The 20,229-nt window shown below is 32.9% G+C and overlaps 1 protein-coding gene across 2 annotated transcripts in view; it reads left to right on the top strand.

Moving 5' to 3' along the window:
* The window catches only part of COL21A1 (collagen type XXI alpha 1 chain), a 167,786-nt gene that overhangs the window by 112,945 nt on the left and 34,612 nt on the right, over positions 1-20,229 (top strand). For both annotated transcript variants that reach the window (XM_072734442.1, XM_072734439.1), the window contains 5 exons: positions 2,172-2,225; positions 3,117-3,171; positions 4,452-4,504; positions 4,627-4,680; positions 17,734-17,787. In XM_072734442.1, coding sequence (XP_072590543.1) covers positions 2,172-2,225; positions 3,117-3,171; positions 4,452-4,504; positions 4,627-4,680; positions 17,734-17,787 — 270 coding nt within the window. The remainder of the gene's footprint in view (positions 1-2,171; positions 2,226-3,116; positions 3,172-4,451; positions 4,505-4,626; positions 4,681-17,733; positions 17,788-20,229) is intronic.

The raw sequence follows: 20,229 nt of genomic DNA, 5'->3' as shown, positions 1-20,229 counted from the left end.
AATATTCCATCATATATATACATGTATACATATCACATTTTCTTTTATCTCTTCATCAATTAATGGACATTTGGGGTGTTTCCCTATCTTGGCTATTATAAATAATGCTGCAGTAAATGTAGGGGTTCATATATCTTTTTAAATTAACATTTTTATTTTCTTTGTGCAAATACCTAGTAATGGAATTTTGGAACATATGATATTTCTATTTTTAATTTTTTGAGGAAACCCCATACTGTTTTTCCTGGTGGCTGTACCAGTTTCCTTTTTCTTCATATCCTTGCCAATACTTGTTATTTCTTATCTTTTTGATTTTAGCCATTTTGACAGGCGTGAGGTGATACCTCATTGTGGTTTTGATTTGAATTTCCCTGATGATGAGTGATGTTGAGCATCTTTTCATTGTATGTTGGCTATCAGTATGTCTTTGGAAAAATGTATGTTCACATCCTCTACTCATTTTGAAATCATATTTTAAAATATTGGGTTGTATAAGTTATTCATATTTTAAAAATATTAACCTTTTATTGGATATATCATTTGCAAATATCTTCTCCCCTTCAGTAGGTTGCCTTTTTGTTTTATTGATAATTCCTTTGTTGTTCAAAACCTTTTTATTTGTATGCAGTCCCAAGAATTTATTTTTGCTTTTGTTTCCTTTGCTTTAGCAGACATATCCAGAAAAATGTTTTGACAGCCAGTGTCAGAGAATTTTTGCCTGTGCTCCCTTCTAGAATTTTTCTGGCTTCAGGTCTTAGTTAGGTCTTTAATCCCCTTGAGCTTATTTTTGTGTGTGGTATTAGGAAGTGTTCATTTCATTTTTTTTGCATATAGTCGTCCAGTTTCTCCAGCACCATTTATTGAAGAAACTGTCTTTTCCCCATTGTATGTCCTTGTTTTCTGTTATAGATTAATTGAACATATAAGCATGGGTTTATTTCTGGGTTTCTATTTTATTTTGTTGATCTTTGTGTTTATCTTTGTGAAATACCATACAGTTTCGATTACTATGGCTTTGTATCTTGAAGTCTGGAAATATGATACCTCCAGCTTTTTTCTTCTTTCTCAAGATTCCTTTGACTACTTGAGATTTTTTGTGGTTCCATACAAATTTTAGCATTATTTGATCTAGTTCTGAAAAAAATACTGATGGTGCTTTGATAGGGATTATATTGAATTTTAGTTTTCAAAGTATAGGTTTCTTTTACTTCCTTGGTTAAGTTTATCCCTAGGTATTTCATTCTTTTTTGATGCAATTGTGAATGTGATTCTTTCCTTATTTTTTTCTTTCTGCTGTTTCATTATTAGTGCATAGAAATGCTACTCATTTCTGGGTATTAATTTTGTATCCTTCAACTTCACAGAGTTCATGTACTACTAACAGTTTTTTGTTTTTGTTTTTGTTTTTTTGCTACATCTCCAAAATTTTGGATCATTGTGTTTTCATTTTCATTTGTCTCCATGTTTTTTGATTTAACCAAGGAGGTAAAAGACCTTTATTCTGAAAACTAAAACACTAATGAAAGAAATTTAAAATGACAGAATGGAAAGATATTTATACATACCCAGGGATTAGAAGAATTAAGATGTCCGCACTACCTGAAACAGTCTACAGATTCAGTGCAATCCCTATAAAAATACCAACACCATTTGGGATGCCTGGGTGTCTCAACTGGTTAAGTAACTAACTCTTGATTTTGGCTCAGCTCAGGCTCATGAGATGGAGCCCTGCATTGGGCTGATCATAGAGCCTGCTTAAGATTCTTTCTCTCTCTCTGTCTCTGACTCTCTCTCTCCCAGCCCTCCTTTAGCCCCTCCCCCCCAGCTCGCATTCCCACAAAATATATATGTTTTATATATATTACATATAAACAGCATTGTTTATATATTATATATATAAATATATATATATTTATATATATATAACAACAGCATTTTTCACAGAACTGGAACAAGTTTGCCTAAGTCTCAAAATACTTTCCTTTTCTAATTATAAAGGAAACTCTGATCAATGAGGATTGATTTTTCATAGAGATAGGGTTTTAATGTAGATACATGTTTAACTGTTCAAAGATTTTTTTCCAGTGGGTTTTGACAAGGGTGAAGTTGTGTATATGATATTTTTTAGGCTGAAATGTATTTTCTTTGATTAATTTTAGTTTTATTTTCAGGGTGACCGTGGACTTCCTGGTTTTCCAGGGCTTCATGGAATGCCAGGATTAAAGGTTGAAAAAAATCTAGTCTTTTAATATTCTACAATATTGCATTTTATTTCAAATTAAAAGTTTTTTTATGTTACAAATGTGCTATGGATAAATGCTCAAATATAAAGTGTATTAAAGTAAATGATTGGATTACTATCATAGTTTACATAAAGCTTTCTACAAATTTTCTTTAAAATTTCTGGTCATAAAGTTTACGGTATTTAGACATTGATGAGTAAGTTTTAATATATGGAAATTCTTTTAACTATAAGCCCTGAAAAAAAAAACTATAAGCCCTGTACTTCAGGCCCTGTTATGGCACCAACCATCCTTATTGTTCCTTGTTTTTCTTCGGAAAGCCTCAAAAATAGGGCTTTTGTAAACAAAACTTAAATTATTTTATTTCTATTTTATTTTATGTTGGCATATTAAACCTTGTTTATAATTGATGTTTTTTCTTTATCCTTTAAGAGACATTTTCATATTTCTCTAAAATTCAGTATTTTAATTCCAGTTAGTAAACATACAGTGTTATCTTACTTTCATGTGTGTGATAAGAGTGATCCAACAACTGTATACCTTATTATTCAGTGCTCTTCATAAGTTTACTCTTAATTACTCTTAATCCCCTCCACCTATTTTCCCACCCTCGACCTCTCCTCTGATATGTTTATTTTAAACGAGTACCCTTAAAGTTACTTTCTTTTTTAAGTAAGAACATTTTTTACTTGAAGCATACTTCAAAATACATCGTTTGAAAACATATATATAGAACAAGTAATAGAATACACATTTTCTTCAAGTACACACAAATCCCCTGGTTAAATCACATAAAGAGAGACATAACAAATATTGGAATTAAAATAAAAAACTTAAATAAAAATAAAATTCAGTATATATTTTATTTTTTAGGGTGAAATGGGCCCCAAAGGAGATAAAGGATCAACTGGATTTTATGGCAAAAAGGAAAGTATGGATTATAACATAAAGAATCTGTAATGAACTTTGGAATGTCATGGAAGTAGAAAACTTGTATTCCTGTCTCAGCTCACCATTATAGCAATTAGCTTTGTTCACCTTTCTCAGGAAATTTATTGGAAATAATGAAAAAATAGAAAAATACCTGGTGTATGGTATTTTATAAGACTATGTTGTGTTATTGATCATTCTGAGTTTTTTAAGAATTTATGGAGAGAGATTCCTTAGGAGGAAGTAAATGGTAGCTGCTTAACAGCACGTCCATGGAGAATCACTGTTAGGGACTTCTGATTTCTTCACATTAAAAGAATATTATATTTTCTGTATATTATATTTAAAATACTCACTGGTTTTTAATTTTGCCAAGATGTGGTTTCTATGTTTAGATGCTTGTAATAATCCTGCATTCACCAATATATATATTTTTTAATTCACCAATGTTTTTAATGTTGTTGTGTCCACTGGCCTGGTAAAATAATGCTTTGCCAGAAGTTGTAGAGCTAACACAAGCTGTAGTTTATGAATTCTGTCATTACATAAAGAGGTCAACTTACTTTTAACTTAAGTTTGAGTTGGAATTTTTATGTTTTTATTTTTAAATTTTTTAAAAATTTAAATTCAATTTGCCAACATATAGCATAATACCCAGTGCTCATCACGTCAGGTGCCCTCCTTAATGCCTGTCACCCAATTACTCCATCCCCCCACCCACCTTCCCTTCTGCAGCCCTTTGTTTCCCAAAGTCAGGAGTCTCTCATGGTTTGCCTTCCTCTCTCATTTTTCCTGTATTGGATTTTTTGAATCCTGTTGTTCCTCCTCTGGGGAAATGGTGTCTAGAGGCATTCCGAATAGTTCAGCTACCATCCCAGGCTAACCTACAGTAAGTCTCAAGCAAATCTAGGCTGTCCAGAACTCTTGGTAAAAGAGTTGTTTACCTTTATACAAAGAAAGTTGAGAAACCACCAAGATCCGCATATGTATGCCCAAGCCAACTTCAAAGAATTTGTGCTGTGAGACCTAAAGTCTTAGGAATTTGCCTAAAATGAAAAAACATGTCAGCAGGGCTATGGTGGTTCCATATGTGCTACATGTGGCCAGGCCAAGGTCAAACATGCCTTCTTTATTGAAGAGCAGAAAATCATTGTGCGAAGTGTTGAAGGCATAAGCACAAAGTCAGCTAAACAAACAAAAAATGAAGCTTCTCTGAGTAATAAAAACAAAAATTAAACGTAAAATTTTTGGTTTCTAAGTGTGTGTTTTTAATACAGGGTGCAAAAGGTGAAAAGGGGAATTCTGGTTTTCCTGGCCTCCCTGGACGTGCTGTGAGTTCGATAGAAAAAGTTCTTGAATATTTTACTTTAAATAAAAATTGCCTTATACTGTCTTCCTTTAGAAAGAAAAATTAGTGCAAAAATGTATTAAAATTCATGTGTTTATTTTTTAGGGAGAACCAGGAAGACATGGAAAGGATGGATTAATGGGTAGCCCTGGTTATAAGGTATTTACATAAAAAAACCGAAAGATTTCTGTACTTGTAAGTGAATGTTGGAAAAATGTGCTGATCTTTGACATTTTTAAAAATTATGACATTGGTATAAAATAATAAATGGAAAGTTGTTTTACTGTAATTTAAAAATGATAGTAAATTTCTTTTGAGTTTATTGTGAATTTTTATGCGTTAAAAATAAAATCTCTGAAAAAACAAAATCCCTGGATATTAGAAGGTTGAACTTCTTTGATAAGCCATTCAAGTGGGTTTGGTTGGTTGGTTAGAGGCAGAGGTACCAAGCTTTTATCTCCCAATAAGAGAGGTACGTGGTGGGAGGTAGAGAGACTTCATCATTTAACAACAACTTCTTTATCAATTGTATGGTATGAATATGAGAGAATTAGAGGAAGAGGAACTGCAAAGTACCTGTCATTCACCACCCTTTGAAAAACTCAAAGGTTCATGTCCTTATGATGATGGGTTAGCACCATCATATTCTTACATAAAGAAACTTTTTTTTTTGGTTAATTATCAAAATAGAAATGGGCTTTCATTGTTCTGCTTTAATTTTTTTAAATACCTAAGGAGAGGCTTTGTGTAATCCATCAAACACAGTGAGGACACTTGGTCAAGCATTGGATTTAAAGATGCCTTCATGTTTCCTAATCATCAGGCCAAATTTTCTCAGAAACCCAGGCTGGATTTTCTTGGTCTGCTACTAATTTCTTTTCCTTTGGACAAACTGTTCATTTATTTGCTTAAGTATTATGAAAGTTCCCCAAATATCTATGATTCTTTAAGGATTATAGATAGTGCTTCCTGAAAGTAATTTTACAGTCATGTGTTATTAATTATATTTCACTGATTGTGTATTTTATTTCCCATTTGTTAATTAAACAGATCTTTATTGATATTCATTGGGTACTAGGCATAGAGAAGGGAACAAAACTATCAGAGCCTTAATTTTTATGTAGTTTATAATCTAGTCTCTCTTTATTAAAGAACACAGTTCTTCTCCTTACCTACAAATTTGGTAGGTAAAAATTCATCTATTTTAATTTTTCTTTGTCATCTTCTATTATCACAAGCCCATGTGCCCTAAGAAATGAGATTGTAGTTTTGGGGGTAGTAAAGTTGAGAGAATAGAACTGAGTTGGATTTCTACCACTCTATGACTTATTCTAACCAAGCATTTGTATTTTGGCAAATTCTTTGACCTTCCAGTTTTCTCCATTTAAAAAATGGAGTTAACATTACCTATAGAATGGGGTGGTAGGGACTGAGAATGATAGAGCACCTAGCATAGTACTTGTCAGAGAATATATTCAATAAGGAATTAATTTCTTTGCCCATTTTTTTGATTGAAGCATTGCTTTAAGATCCCTTTTTGAGCTTTTTTTTTTAAAAAAATTCACTTTACCGGGTATGATTGACGTAAAAAAATTACATATTTCATGTATACAACTTGGTGAGTTTGTACATAAGTATATTTTCATGAAACTATCACATTATCAATGCAATAAATGTATCTGTAGACTTCAAAAGTTTCTTCTCTATTATAATTATTATTTTTGTGATGATGGCACTTACTTTAAGGTCTGCCTTCTTAGATAATGTTAAAGTTTGCAATACAGCATTGTTAACTGGGCACTAAGCTGTACAGTAGATTTCTAGGACTTACTCATTTTACATAATTGAAACTTTGTACCCTTTGACCAATACTTCCTTGTTTCTCCCTCTCCCCAGCCCCTGGCAACCACCATTCTATGGTCTGCTTCTGGGAGTTTGACTGTTTTAGATTCCACAGATAAGTGGGATCACATAGTTTTTGTCATTCTATCTCTGACTTATTTCACTTAGCTTATGTTTTATAGGCTCATCCATGGTGTAACAAATGGCAAGATTTCCCTCCTTTATTTTTTTGAGGATGAACCATATTTCTGTGTGTGTGTGTGTGTGTGTGTGTGTGTGTGTGTCTATATGTCTTATCTGTATCTATCTAGATACCACATTTTCTTTATTCATTCAACTGTCAGTGGACATTTAAGTTGCTTTTATGTTTTGACTATTGTGAATAATGCTGCAGTGAACATGGTGCTATGGATATGTCTTCAAGATCCTGATTTCCACTCCTTTGGATATATACCCAGAAACAAGATTGCTATAACATATAGTAATTATCTCTTTCATTTTTTGGGAAACCTCTGTAATTGTTTTCCATAATGACTATATCAATTTGTGTTTCCAGCAACAGTGTATAGGGCTTCCAGTTTGTCCACATTCTTGCCAAGGTTGGTTATTTTTTTCTGATAGCCCCTAACAGATTTGAGGTGATATTTCATTGTGGTTTTGATTTGCATTTCCTTGTTGATTAGTGATTTTGAGCACCTTTTCATATACTTGTTGGTCATTTATGTTTTTTTTTTCCAAAAAATGACTATTCAATTCCTTTGCCCGTTTTAAAATTGGGTTGTTATTATAATTGCTGTTGAATTGTAGAAGTTCCTTATGTATTTTGGAAATTAACCCTATATCAGATATATGGCTTGCAAATGTTGTTCTTCCAACCTGTGGGTTGCCTTTTCATTTTGTTGATGGTTTTCTTTTTTGTGCAGAAGCTTTTTGGTTTGAGGTAATCCCACTTGGTTGTTTTTTGCTTTTGCTGCCTATGCTTTTGGTTCCTGAACTGAACATAGGAATTTTGGGATTCTTTTTTTCTGTTTATATAAAAATGCCATTGGGAATTTGATGGGAATTGCATTGAATCTGTATGTCATTTGTGGTATTGTGGACATTTTAACAACAAAAAATTGTTCCAATCCATGAACTAGGGATTTGGGATGGCTTTTCATTTATTTGTGTTGTCTTCAATTTCTTTCATCAGTGTTTTGTAGTTTTTAGTGTATAAATCTCCTTCTTGGTTTAGTTTATTTCAAGATTTTTTGTTATTTTTGATGCTATTATAAATATGGTTGCTTTCTTAATTCCCTTTTTGTTATGTTTCCTGTTAGTGTATAAAAATGCAACTGATTTTTTGTATGTTGATTTTGTATCCTGCAATTTTGCTGAATTTATTAGGTTTGATAGTCTTTAAGTTTTTCCATACATGAGTTCATGACATCTACAAGCAGTTTTACTTCTTCCTTTACAATTTGAATGTTATTTGTTTCTTTTTCTTGTCTAATTTCTGTGGCTAGTACTTCCAGTACTGTGTTGAAAGAAGTGGCAAGAGAAAGCATCTTTGTCTTTTTCTTGATCTTAAAGGAAGAGCTTTCAATTTTTCATTACTAAATATGATGTGCCCTGTGGGTTTTTCATATCTATGTGATCCTTGTGTTGAGTTAAATTCCTTCTCTACCTATATTTTTTTTGGAGTTTTAATCATGAAATGGTGTTGAGTTTTGTCAAATCTTTTTTCTTTATTTCCTGAGATGTTCATGCGATTTTTATCTTTTTTCTATAAATCTGGTATATCACATTGATTTGCATATATTTCCATCTTTGCATCCCAGGGATACATCCCACTTGATTATGGTGTACGATCCTTTCAATATGTTGTTGAATTCAGTTTGGTACTATTTGTTCAGGACTTCTGCATTTATGTTTACTGAGGATATTGGCCTGCAGTTTTCTTTCCTTGTGGCGTTTTGTTTGGCTTTAGTATCAGGCTGATACTAGCCTCATAAAATGATTTGGGGAATGTTCTCTCTTTTATTTTTTGGAAGATTTTAAGAAGAGCTCATATTAATTCTTCTTTAAATGATGAGTAGAATTTACCTGCAAAGTCTGTCTATCCGAGGACTTTCTTTATTAGGAGATTTTTGATTACTGATTGAATCTCCTTCTTAGTTATTGGTCTGTTCAGGCTTTGTCTTTCTTCTTAATTCAGTATTGTTAGGTTTTAGGTTTCTAGGAATTAATCCATTTCTTCTAGATTGTCTAATTTGTTGGCATGTAGTTATTCATAACAGCCCCATGTGATCTTTTTTATTTCTGTGGCATCAATTATAATGTCTTCTCTCTTTTTTCTTAGTCTAGTTAACTAAGGATTTGTCTATATTTTAGATCTTTTTGAAACATCAATTCTGGCTACTTTCTATCTGTGGACTTGCCCATTCTGAATATGGAGTTTTAGTTGACATTTTCATGATGACTGGCAATCTTTTTATGGGCTGGTTGGCCCGTTGGTCTGATCTTATTTTGTGAGATGTCTATTCAATAAACATTTGACCATTTATTAAAACTTGGGGTTTTATCTTCTTATTAATGAGTTGTAAGACTTCCTTATGTATTTTGGATATAACTCCTTTATCAGATATATATTTGAAAATACTTCCTTGACATTTTTAGATTGTTTTTTCACTTTCTTAGTTGTGTCTTTTGATAGGGAAAAGTTTTTAATCTGGATGAAGTCCAATTTCTTGTTTTTTTGTGGTTCATGCCTTTTGTGTAATATTTAAGAATATTTACGTAACCTAAAGTTACAAGATTTTCTCTTCTAAAAGAAAAAGAATTGGATTTTTCTGAACACTTAAACTTAGAAAATTATATTTTCTAAAATTTTATCATCTTAGGCTTTAAATTTAGGCCTAGGATTCATTTTGATGATTTTAATTTCTATGTATAACATGAGGAAAAAGTCAAGATTGATTTTTTTTTTCATTAGTAGACCCACTTCTTTCAGGATCATTTGTTAAAAAGACTATCATTTCCCATTGAATTACATGAGCATTTTTGCCAAATAAGATTTGATTGATGCATGTGAAACTATTTTTTGGACTCTCCACTAATCTGTACTTCTGTTCTTTTGTCAACAACACACTGTCTTGATTATCATAGCTTTAAAGTCTTGAAATCTGACAGTGTAGGTATCTAAATTTGTTTTTCTTTTTAAAATTGTAATGAATATACTAGGTGTATGTAAATTCCACATAAGCCGAAGTGTCAGCCTGAAAAATTTTACAGAAAAGTCTTCTGAGTTTTATGAAGTATACTTTTTTTTTTGTTTGAAATAATTTTAGATTTACAGGAAAGTTGTAGATAGAGTACACAGAGTTCCCGTACATAGTTTACCCAGTTTCTCCTGATGTTAACACCTTACATTACTATGGCACATTTGTTAAAACCAAGAAATCAGTATCAACACATTGCTGTAAATTGAACTCCATACTTTATTTCAATTTTATTAGTTTTTCACTAATGTCTGCTGCATGATCTAATTGAGGATATACCATAAAGCATTATTTTGTTATGCCTCTTTAGTCTCTTCCAATCTATGATAATTTCAGTTTTGTGTTTTTCATGACTTTGACAGTTTTGAAGAGCTTTGGTTAGGTATTTTGTACAATGTTACTCAATGTGGGTATTTCAGATGTTTTCCTCATGTTAGGCTGGAATTACAGGTTTTTGTTTTTGTTTTATTTTGTTTTGGTGGGGAGAGAGGGATAACACAAAGGTTAAGTGCCCATTTCATATGAGAGGGTATTGTTATCCACATGATTAATCATTGATTATATTAACTTTGATCATTTGGCTATGGTAGTATTTGTCATGTTTCTTCACTATGAAGTTACTGCTTTTTCCCTTCCACATTAATTTTTTGGAATTGGGTTACCAAGTCCAGCTCCTACTCAAGATGGGGCAGCAAGGCTGTGATTAAGTTTTAACTCTTAGAAGGGAGAGTATATACATATCTTTACACTTATTTGAGGAGAGTTATGGTTGTAACAGTAAGTCTTCCAATCCATGAACTAGTATGTCATTACAATTATAATTTTTCTTTAATTTATCTCAGCAATGTTTTGTAGTTTTCAGTGTACAGATCTTAAGTATCTTTTAAATTTGTACCCCAATATTTTATTTTAAAAATACTCTTGTGAATAGATTTTTCAAGATTTATTTATTTTTTGTTGCCAGCATATGAAAATAGAATTAGTTGGGTATGTTGATCATATATCTTACAATATATTGCTAAACTCATTGATTCCTGCAACTTATTTTGTAAATTCCTTAGATTTTTTTTTACATAGATAAATGATCATATTGTTTAGAAATAAAAACAGTTTTCTTCTTCTAATCTATATGACTTAAAATTATTTTAGTAATTTTATTTCACTATACAGGCCCTCCAATACAGTATTGAAGGACTGAGCGTGGACATTTTTGCCTTTTTCTGACGTTAGGTAGTCTTTTACCAGTATCTGTCAGTAGTTGGTTTTATGTAGAAACCCTTCACCAGCTTGAGGAAGTTCCTTTTTATTTGTAGTCTTTTAAGAGTTTTTCTCTTTAGTTATAATTAGGTGTTGAATTTTGTCAAAAACATTTTTCTACATTTATTGATTTGTATTATTTTTCTCCCTTTTTTCATTAATATGTATAACATTGATTTTTGTTTGTTATACTAATCTTGCATTAGTGGGATAAATGCCAATTGGCTATTTTATATTATTATATACTACTGGATTCAATTAGGAAATACTTTATTATGGACTTTTATGTCTGTGTTCATGAAATAGTGGTCAGTAGTTTTCTTGTGATTTTTTTGTATGGCTTTGGTATCAGGGTAATACTAGCTTTTCTTTCTGAAAGAGTTTGTGTAGAAATGGTATCATCGTTTCCTTGTTTGGTAGAATTTCCCAATGAAACCATCTGGATTTGAGCTTTGTAAGGGTAAAGAAGATTCTAATTACTGATGAAATCCCTTTACTAAATATTGGGCCTTTTAAGTTTCTCTTCTTGAGTAAGTTTTGGTAATTTGTACCTTTCAAGGAATTTGTTAATTTCATTTCATTTTCAGTTTGTTTGCATATTTTATGTATAACACTGCTATATTCTTGTCCTTTTAAAATTATTTATTTTGTTATGTTCAAATTTTTAATTCCAGTGTAGTTATCATACAGTGTTACATTAGTTTCAGGTGTACAGTATAGTGATTCAACAATTCTATCTTTACTCAGTGTTCATTATGAAAAGTGTACTCTTTAATCCTCATCACCTATTTCATCCATCCCCCCATGGGCCTCCCCTCTGGTAACCATAAGTTTGTTCTCTATAGTTAAGAGTCTTTTTTCTTGGTTTGTCTCTCCCTTTTATTTCTCTTTGCTCATTTGCTTTGTTAAATTACACATATGAGTAAAATCACATGGTATTTGTCTATTTCACTTAGCATTGTACTTTGTAGCTCCATCCATGTTGTTGAAAATGGCAACATTTAATTCTTTTTTATGGCTGAATAACATTTTTTGTGAGTAGGGGGTGTATGTATATCACATCTTTATCCATTCATCTATTGTTGGATACTTGGGCTACTTTCTTAATTTGGCTATTGTAAATAATGTTACAATAAACAGGGGTGCATGTATCTCTTTTAATTAGTATTTTTGTATTCTTGGGGTAAATACTGAGTAATGCAATTATGAATCATAGGATAGTTCCATTTTTAAACTTTTGAGGAACCTCCATACTGTTTTCCACCGTGGCTGCACCAGTTTGTGCTCCCACCAAAAGTGCATAAGGATTCCTTTTTATCCACATCCTCTCCAACACTTGTTTCTTGTGTTTTATATTTTAGCCATTCTGACAGGTATGAGAAGATATCTAATTGTAGTTTTGATTTGCATTCCCTGATGATAAGTGATGATGAGCATTTTTCATGGATCTGTTGGCTGTCTATAAGTCTTCCTGGGAAAATGTCTGTTCATGTCTTCTGCCCATTTTTAAATTGGATTACTTTTTTTTTGGTTGTGGAGTTGTATACATTCTTTACATTTTTTGGATACTAACCCTTTGTTAGAAACGTTACTTGCAAATATATTCTCCCATTTTGGAGGTTGTCTTTTAGTTTTGTTGATTGTTTCTTTTGTTGTGCAGAAGCCTTTTACTTTGATGTAGTCCCAATAGTTTATCTTACTTTTGTTTCCCTTGCTTCAAGAGGCATATCTAGAAAAAAGTTTTTATGGCTGATGTTGGAGGAATTACTGCCTGTGCTCTTTTCTAGGATTTTTATAGTTTCAAATACCACATTTTGAATTTATCTTTGTGTTTGGTATAAGTCAGCAGTCTAGTTTCATTCTTTGCTAGTAGCTGTCCAGTTTTCCCAACACCATTTGTTGAAGAGACTGTCTTTTTCCCATTGGATATTCTTTCCTGCCTTGTCAAAGATTAATTGACCCTATATACATGGGTTTATTTCTGGGCTTTCTGTTCTGTTACATTGATCTATTTGCCTATTTTTGTGCCATATTCTTGTCCTGTTAATGTAGAATTTTTAATGTTCTTTCACTCTTGATATTATATATTTTGTAATAATCATGTATTACTGGTGGTTATGATTGAATTCATTGCACTGCAGAGTTTTCCGTCATCTTCTCTGTTGTCATCTGGGCCTTATGCTCTTTGTGTTGAATAGTTTCTTGATAACTTTCTCTTATTTCTTATGTGGAAATTGATTGGCTTAAGTACTCTATTTCTCATAATAGTAAATTTCATTCTCTTAGGAAATTAGCCATTTCATCTAGATTTTTCAAATGACTTGTACAGAATTATGCAAATTCCTTTCATGGTTTTTAAGAAGTTTTCTTGGTTTCAGTAATCCCCCTTTGTTGTTTCTTAGGATATTTATGCTTTTGCGTTCTAGTTTTTTTTTTGTTTTTGTTTTTTGCTTGATTATAAATGAAATTTTGGCTTCTCTATTATTTATTTATTTTTTTAAAGATCCAACACTGTAATTTAATCATTAATTTTCCACTTTTGGTGTGTTTATTTTTGTCTATGCTACTTTTTTCTCATGTTTTTTTCTAGATTTTACAATTGATTATTGAATTCATTTATTTTCTTGCCTAATTTTTGCTTTTAGTATTTAAATTATACATATTTTTTGATTATTGCTTCAATTGTAGTCCCTTTATTTTTTATTTTTTTAAAGATGTATTTATTTATTCATTCATTCATTCATTCATTCATTCATTCATTCATTCATGATAGACATAGAGAGACAGAGACACAGGCAGAGGAAGAAGCAGGCTCCTGCTGGGAACCCGAGGCGGGACTCGATCCCGGGTCTCTAGGATCAGGCCCTGGGCCAAAGGCAGGCGCTAAACCACTGAGCCACCCAGGGATCCCTATTCCCTTTATTTTAATGTGCTATGTTTTCATTAACATTATTTTTTAGAAATTCTATAATATTGATTTTCTCTTAGAAATTGTTTGAAAGTCTAAAAAAATTTAGGTTTAAAATCCTTTTATTTTGATTCTGTTGTCAATTTCTGGTTTTACTGTACTATATCAGTGTTATGTTTAATTTCTTCTTAATTGGATTTGTTACAATTTTTCTTGGATTTATTATAAATGGTCAATTGTCAGATGTTTCCTGTCATATACGAAGGTAAATCTCTATTTTGAGAATGTGAAACTCAATATTCTTTTGTAAAATTTTCTTTATTGAATATCTTCTTTAAATATTCTGCATACTTAATTTTTGTTTTGTTTTACCTTTTTGGGACAGAAAGTGAGGTATTTGTTTCCTCTAGTCATTTTCATCTATTCTTCTGTTTCATGAATGTAGTCTTTATTTGTTGCATAGATATTTGTAATGTTACATCTTAATTTTGGATTGTGGCTTTTGACATTATCAACTATCACTTTTTTGTCTCCCCTAATAATTTTAGCTGGAAATCTACTTTTTATGTATCAGAATTGCATTTTTTTCTTTTTGATTATTCTTACTTGCTTGCTAAACTTTTGCACATTCTTCTATTGTTTGCTTTTGCTTTTTCAGTAATTTTTAGCTGTTTCTCTTATCTCAGACATAGAGTTAGTCTTTGCTTTTAAAAGAAATCTGAAATTTTTCTCTTTTAAAAGATTGAGTCTATTTTTATTCATTGATAGGTTTAGTAACATTTTGATACTCATTTTTAAAAATAATAATGCTAAGCCCTAGCAGTAGATATATAAAAATACCATATTATTTGAAAATCATGCAGGCTAAAACAAATCATAAGACATAGGATTGTTAAGACCTAAACTTTTTTTTGAAGATTTTATTTATTTATTCATGAGAGACACAGAGAGAGAGACACACACAGAGGCAAAGGCATAGGCAAAGGGAGAAGCAGGCTCCCTGCAGGGAGCCCAATTCAGGACTCCATCCTAGGACCCTGGGATCACACCCTGAGCTGAAGGCAGAGGCTCAGCCACCCAGGTGCCCCTAGACTCCAAAATTTGGTGTCAGTGGAGCAGTTAACTTTTATGAATCATCCCTTCTGTGCCTAGAGAGATGGCAAGGCATTTTCACAAAGCCTCTTAGTTGATTTTCTTAAAAAAAATCTGTCATGTTGGGACTATTAATGTCACTTAGACAGTGAGGTCACATTAAGACAGGTGAACTAATTTACCCAGAAATGCAGTCAGTTACATGGCAGAGCTAGAATTCCAGGCCTAGTTTGTATGATTCCACTCTCTGTATGATTCCTCCCAAACTTCTTGTCTGTTTATTTGGTAAGCTGGCAGAAGCTTCCCTAAGTCTTACATTTTTCTTTATATCCTTTGGCATGCTAGAGATTTGTTTAAGAACTAAGAATAAACTGTGTAGTAAGTTCAAAGTCAAAATAAAGTATTAAACGACAAAGTAAGGAACCTCCTCAAAATTAAGTTATATTTTAATGGTCAGCCACCTGATTTTGAGGGTTGCTATGACCTCAACCTAAATTACTTTCCATTCTTTTAATTTTTTGTGGGTGAGTACTAGAGACCATAGCATGAAAGGAAATACACATGCAATGCAAGTTTTACACGTCTGTTTTTGGTTAAATTTCCTTCTTAAAAATAGCTGCTTTTTGTGGAATAAATCATCTTTGACATTAGCTGTAGAAACTGGATTTAGAAATAATGTTTTAGCATGACATTTTTTCAATTCCTTTATATCAAGAAAGAAATTAATAATAGGATAAATTACAACAATGGTAAATTAGAGTTAGGGGCATGCTATATGCCTTTTTCCACCAGCTAAACAAATCGACATGTACCAGGTTCTCCACGTTATGAAAGCAATAAAATGATCATTTTAGGTTCTGGTCACAATAATGAATTGCACAGGTTATTTGTATTTTGCATTTAATTATTTTTTAGTAAATAGCCCCAAAGAAATCATCCTTCATCTCCCAGTGAAACATCATTCAGTCAGTCAAGAGGAGACTTTCTCGGTAGAAATTATTCACCTCTATCTTGTGATAACTGGTATGCATGATTTTACAACAGCAAATGCTGTATAAATATTTTCCCCCATTTCCTTTATCCCCTTGATATTCAGCATTAAACAATAAACATCACGTTCCTCCTCCTTTGATATGCTTTAGTGTTTATAAAGAAGGGGACGTATACCCTTATATATAGTTTTACATTCTGTTTAGCACAATTCTTCCTGGCATCTGCCCCACACCTGTTGAATCAGAAACTCTGGAGTGGAGTCCACAATTTCTCCAGGAAGTTTTTTTTTTTTAAGATTTTATTTATTTACTTTTTTGATAAGTAATGTCTTACTCTCATAAGAGTGAGTGCATAGTACCAGAGTTACTTTATAAATTAACTCAGTTATCTGCTGCCATATATAGATTTGATATTGATATAGTCACTTTATGAATTTTATAATAAGTTACTTGATGTCAGGAAGGGTTAAAATCAATAATCCAGAAGGAATTTTTAAATTTCGTATATATTTTATGTTTTCTGTTTTTATATTTTATTTCTTTTATGAATATTAGAAGGCTTTTAAATTCTAAATACTACTTTGTTAACCCTTTGTTATCACCTGCAAGTTTATTATTCTAACCTGCAGTCTGCTTTAGACTTTTAAAGTATTTTTTGATAAGCACTATATTTTTAGTGTAATCAGATAACCAAAATATGGTTTGTTTTATTACATTTTATTTTAAAATTTTTTCTCTGCTCCCAGATTATAAATATGGTTTGTATATCTTCCTCTAAAATATTTCAAGTTTTCTTTTTCATGCCTTGGTCTTCATTTCCTCTATGCATGCATGTGTGTGATTATTAGTTTTTTTTTTTTAATGACATTTAATTGTCCAAGTACCATTTGCTGCAGTTACAGCTCATTTCCAGATACTGAATATATTGAAGGCAATTTTGGGTTCCCTTTTAAAATTTTTTTGTTTTTTTTTAATTTTTTTATTTATTTATGATAGTCACAGAGAGAGAGAGAGAGGCAGAGACACAGGCAGAGGGAGAAGCAGACTCCATGCACCGGGAGCCCGATGTGGGATTCGATCCCGGGTCTCCAGGATCGCGCCCTGGGCCAAAGGCAGGCGCCGAACCGCTGCGCCACCCAGGGATCCCTGGGTTCCCTTTTATATTCCACTGATCTTTTCTCTCTCCCTGGGGTTGGTGGTGTACACTTTTCACTCTCACAGAGGCATATGTGTTTAGGAACAAATTGATTTCACCCTCCTGGCTTTCTCTTAGATCATCTTGGCTATTGGGTAATTTGTTTTTCTACTTAAATCCTACAACAAAAATCATCTTGGGATTTCTTTTGAAACTTTGATTACCTTGGTGACATCTAACATCTTTGTGCTATGAAGACTTTATAGCTACAAGACTATGATTGAGTTTTTCTATCCATAAACAGGATATAGCTCTCCTTTTATTTAGGCCTTTAACCTAACTGGTTAATAGAAATCTATAATTGTACCTAAAAAAATCCTGTGCTCTTGTTAGAATTTTTCATAGATACTCAAAATTTTATTTTCTATAATTTACTTAATATTTATTTTTTATTAAAGTATAGTTGGCATACCATGTTATATTTTTTTATTGAAGTGTTATAGATGATTTCAGGTGTACAGCATAGTGATTCAACAACTCTGTATGTTATGCTGTACTCACAAGTACAGTTTCCACCTATAACTGTTTAACATCATTACTAATAATCTAGAAATAATTTTTATATCTAATGTGCTTTAGTATTTAATGTTATATGTTATTATTTTATAAGCATGCCTGAAAATGGAACTCTTTCTCTCCCCACCCCCCTTTTTTAACCTTTAAAAGGGAGAAGCAGGACCTCCAGGTGCTCCAGGTCAGGATGGATCACGGGGAGAGCCTGTGAGTACCTTCTGAATTCAGTTCTAAAATATGACGTTCTTTTCCTGTGTTGGAATCCTCTATTTAAATACTCCTGTCAGGTGCCCTGTTCTTGTTCAGTGACTTCCAGACTTAGATGTTGTAGCAGTTCTTTATGGAACATTGTAAAACGATGAGATATTTATTTAATCCTTTTGTTGACAAAGCAAGAAGAATGTCACTAGCAGGAAAAGTCATATACAGTATGGATTACAATCACGAGTACTCATGGCTACACAAACAAATGGTTAATATGGACAGTATGGTCAGTTGCTGAGCCTATAGTCAGTGTCACTTTGTCACTGGTTCATTGTTTTGTAGTATGCTCTCTGAGGTCATGTGTTCAATAAAAATTTGAGTAAGAAAACATGATTGAGAAAGCACTGGATCTGAATCCTGGATATAAGTGTTTTTAACAAGTGTGCCAGATGACTCAACTTCACTTACAGAGTTCTCCACCTTTATTCCTACCACTCATGGCTAACATTGGCTAACGTTGGCCAACATTAGTCAACATTGAAATACCAGCTAGTCCCATTTTAGTCATCAAAGTAACTTATTTTTAGGGGAATTTGCAGTTTGGGGGATGACTAGGTTAAGAAATTTAAAAATAGCCAGGATATATTGCATCTTATCACAGAGTGTTCAGGTATGTATTCAGAATCTAAATACTGGACAGAAGAGGAAGAGAGAAAGCACTGAAGCTTCTTAAATGGGGTGCATAGCTTGAACTACTGTTAGAATCATTCAATCAAATGTTTATTGAGTTCTCATCTTGTGTATTATAATGCACTGGGGCAAGTTCTCTACATAGCCAATGCCTTCCCGGAGTTTATAATCTAGTTTGGAAGACAGCAGAAAAATGATGGAAATAATTACTAACCTGAGCCAATTTATGGTAAATGCCAAATGGGGTATTTACATCTCTGGAAACCTTTTCCTGGTCTCTAAAGTATACATACTTATAATACCCATTTCACTATGTTGTTATGAGGCTTACATAGGAAATATATGAAAAACAATTGTTAAAACATTGCACAAATGCATGGAGGTATCCTAAGTACTGAAGGAATATAGAAAGGGAATCTTGTATCATGAGGTGATGGAGAAATTTTTACCAAGGACTTGGGGCTAGATTTGATCATAAAAGTGACTGGGAAAGAAAGGAAGACTAGATGGAAAAGGAATATGAGTGAAGATACACAGGTTCAGATGGTTAAGTGTGTGCCTAAGAAATATTGAAATGATTAGAATGCGGCCCTGAGTCTGCAGTGATAGGAAGTGATGTTGGGAAGATGGAGATCCTGGACTGTGAATTCAGGAATTTTTTCAGAAATTACTTTATTCGGGGATCCCTGGGTGGCGCAGCGGTTTGGTGCCTGCCTTTGGCCCAGGGCGCGATCCTGGAGACCCAGGATCGAATCCCACGTCGGGCTCCCGCTGCATGGAGCCTGCCTCCCTCTGCCTGTGTCTCTGCCTCTCTCTCGTTCTCTCTCTGTGTGACTATCATAAATAAATAAAAATTAAAAAAAGAAATTACTTTATTCACTTGCCATGGAAGTGATATGAGAAAAAAAAACGATTAACATGATGCTGAGTAGTGCCTTAGAGGCAGTTTTGAACTTCTGGTATATGCAGGATGGATTGAAAGGAGAAGAGACTGGAATCAGGACACTAATGAGCTGGCTATTTTGACAGACGGGGCAAATCAGGCCTCAGCTCAGATGTGAATTGGACTGGAGTGTGAACTCAGTATATCTGAATCACAAATTTTATTATTAAGGAAGAATTATAAGACTTGGTTAGATATGAGACTGGGTATGTTTGTTTATGTTCTTCAGAGAGAATATAAGGTGTGTGTGTGTGTGCATGCAAGCACATGTGTGTGCACGTACATGAACACAGGGACAGGGAGGGAAGATGGAGAAGTGAGAGAACGAGGAAGTTGAAAAGGTAAAGAAGAGGGAAATAAGAGGCAATTGAAATGAAAACCAGGTTATAATTTGAGTTGATTATGTTCTAAATCTTGGTGAATCAGTTATTTGGAGTTTGTGACTCATTCTCTCACAGAAAGAATGTTAGAAAGGGCAGACTGACCAGCAAGTCTACATGAACCATCATAATGCAACATGAGCAGCATATATTTACTTTAAAAATAATATTTTTGCAATTCTGTTAATTAAACCAAATAGAATAAGTAGTGAATTAGGAGCACTTCAGGGTCTGTTTAGCTCTCCCAAGGCTGCCTATTCCTTACCACAGCTAGAAGCAGAGGCTGATTTGTGTTTTCTCCTATTCTTCCTGCTCCCACTTTACTCAAGATTGACCTATCTAGAGCTTTTGTTCTAGCATAAATTTCCATCTCAGGCAGTGTGACCCTTCCAGTTTCAACCTTTTCTGTCTTTGCTCCCTTCCAACATTCAC

This window comes from Vulpes vulpes, chromosome 1, assembly GCF_048418805.1.
Source record: "Vulpes vulpes isolate BD-2025 chromosome 1, VulVul3, whole genome shotgun sequence".
NCBI lineage: Eukaryota > Metazoa > Chordata > Mammalia > Carnivora > Canidae > Vulpes > Vulpes vulpes.
This window is presented reverse-complemented; position numbering and strand designations above follow the sequence as displayed.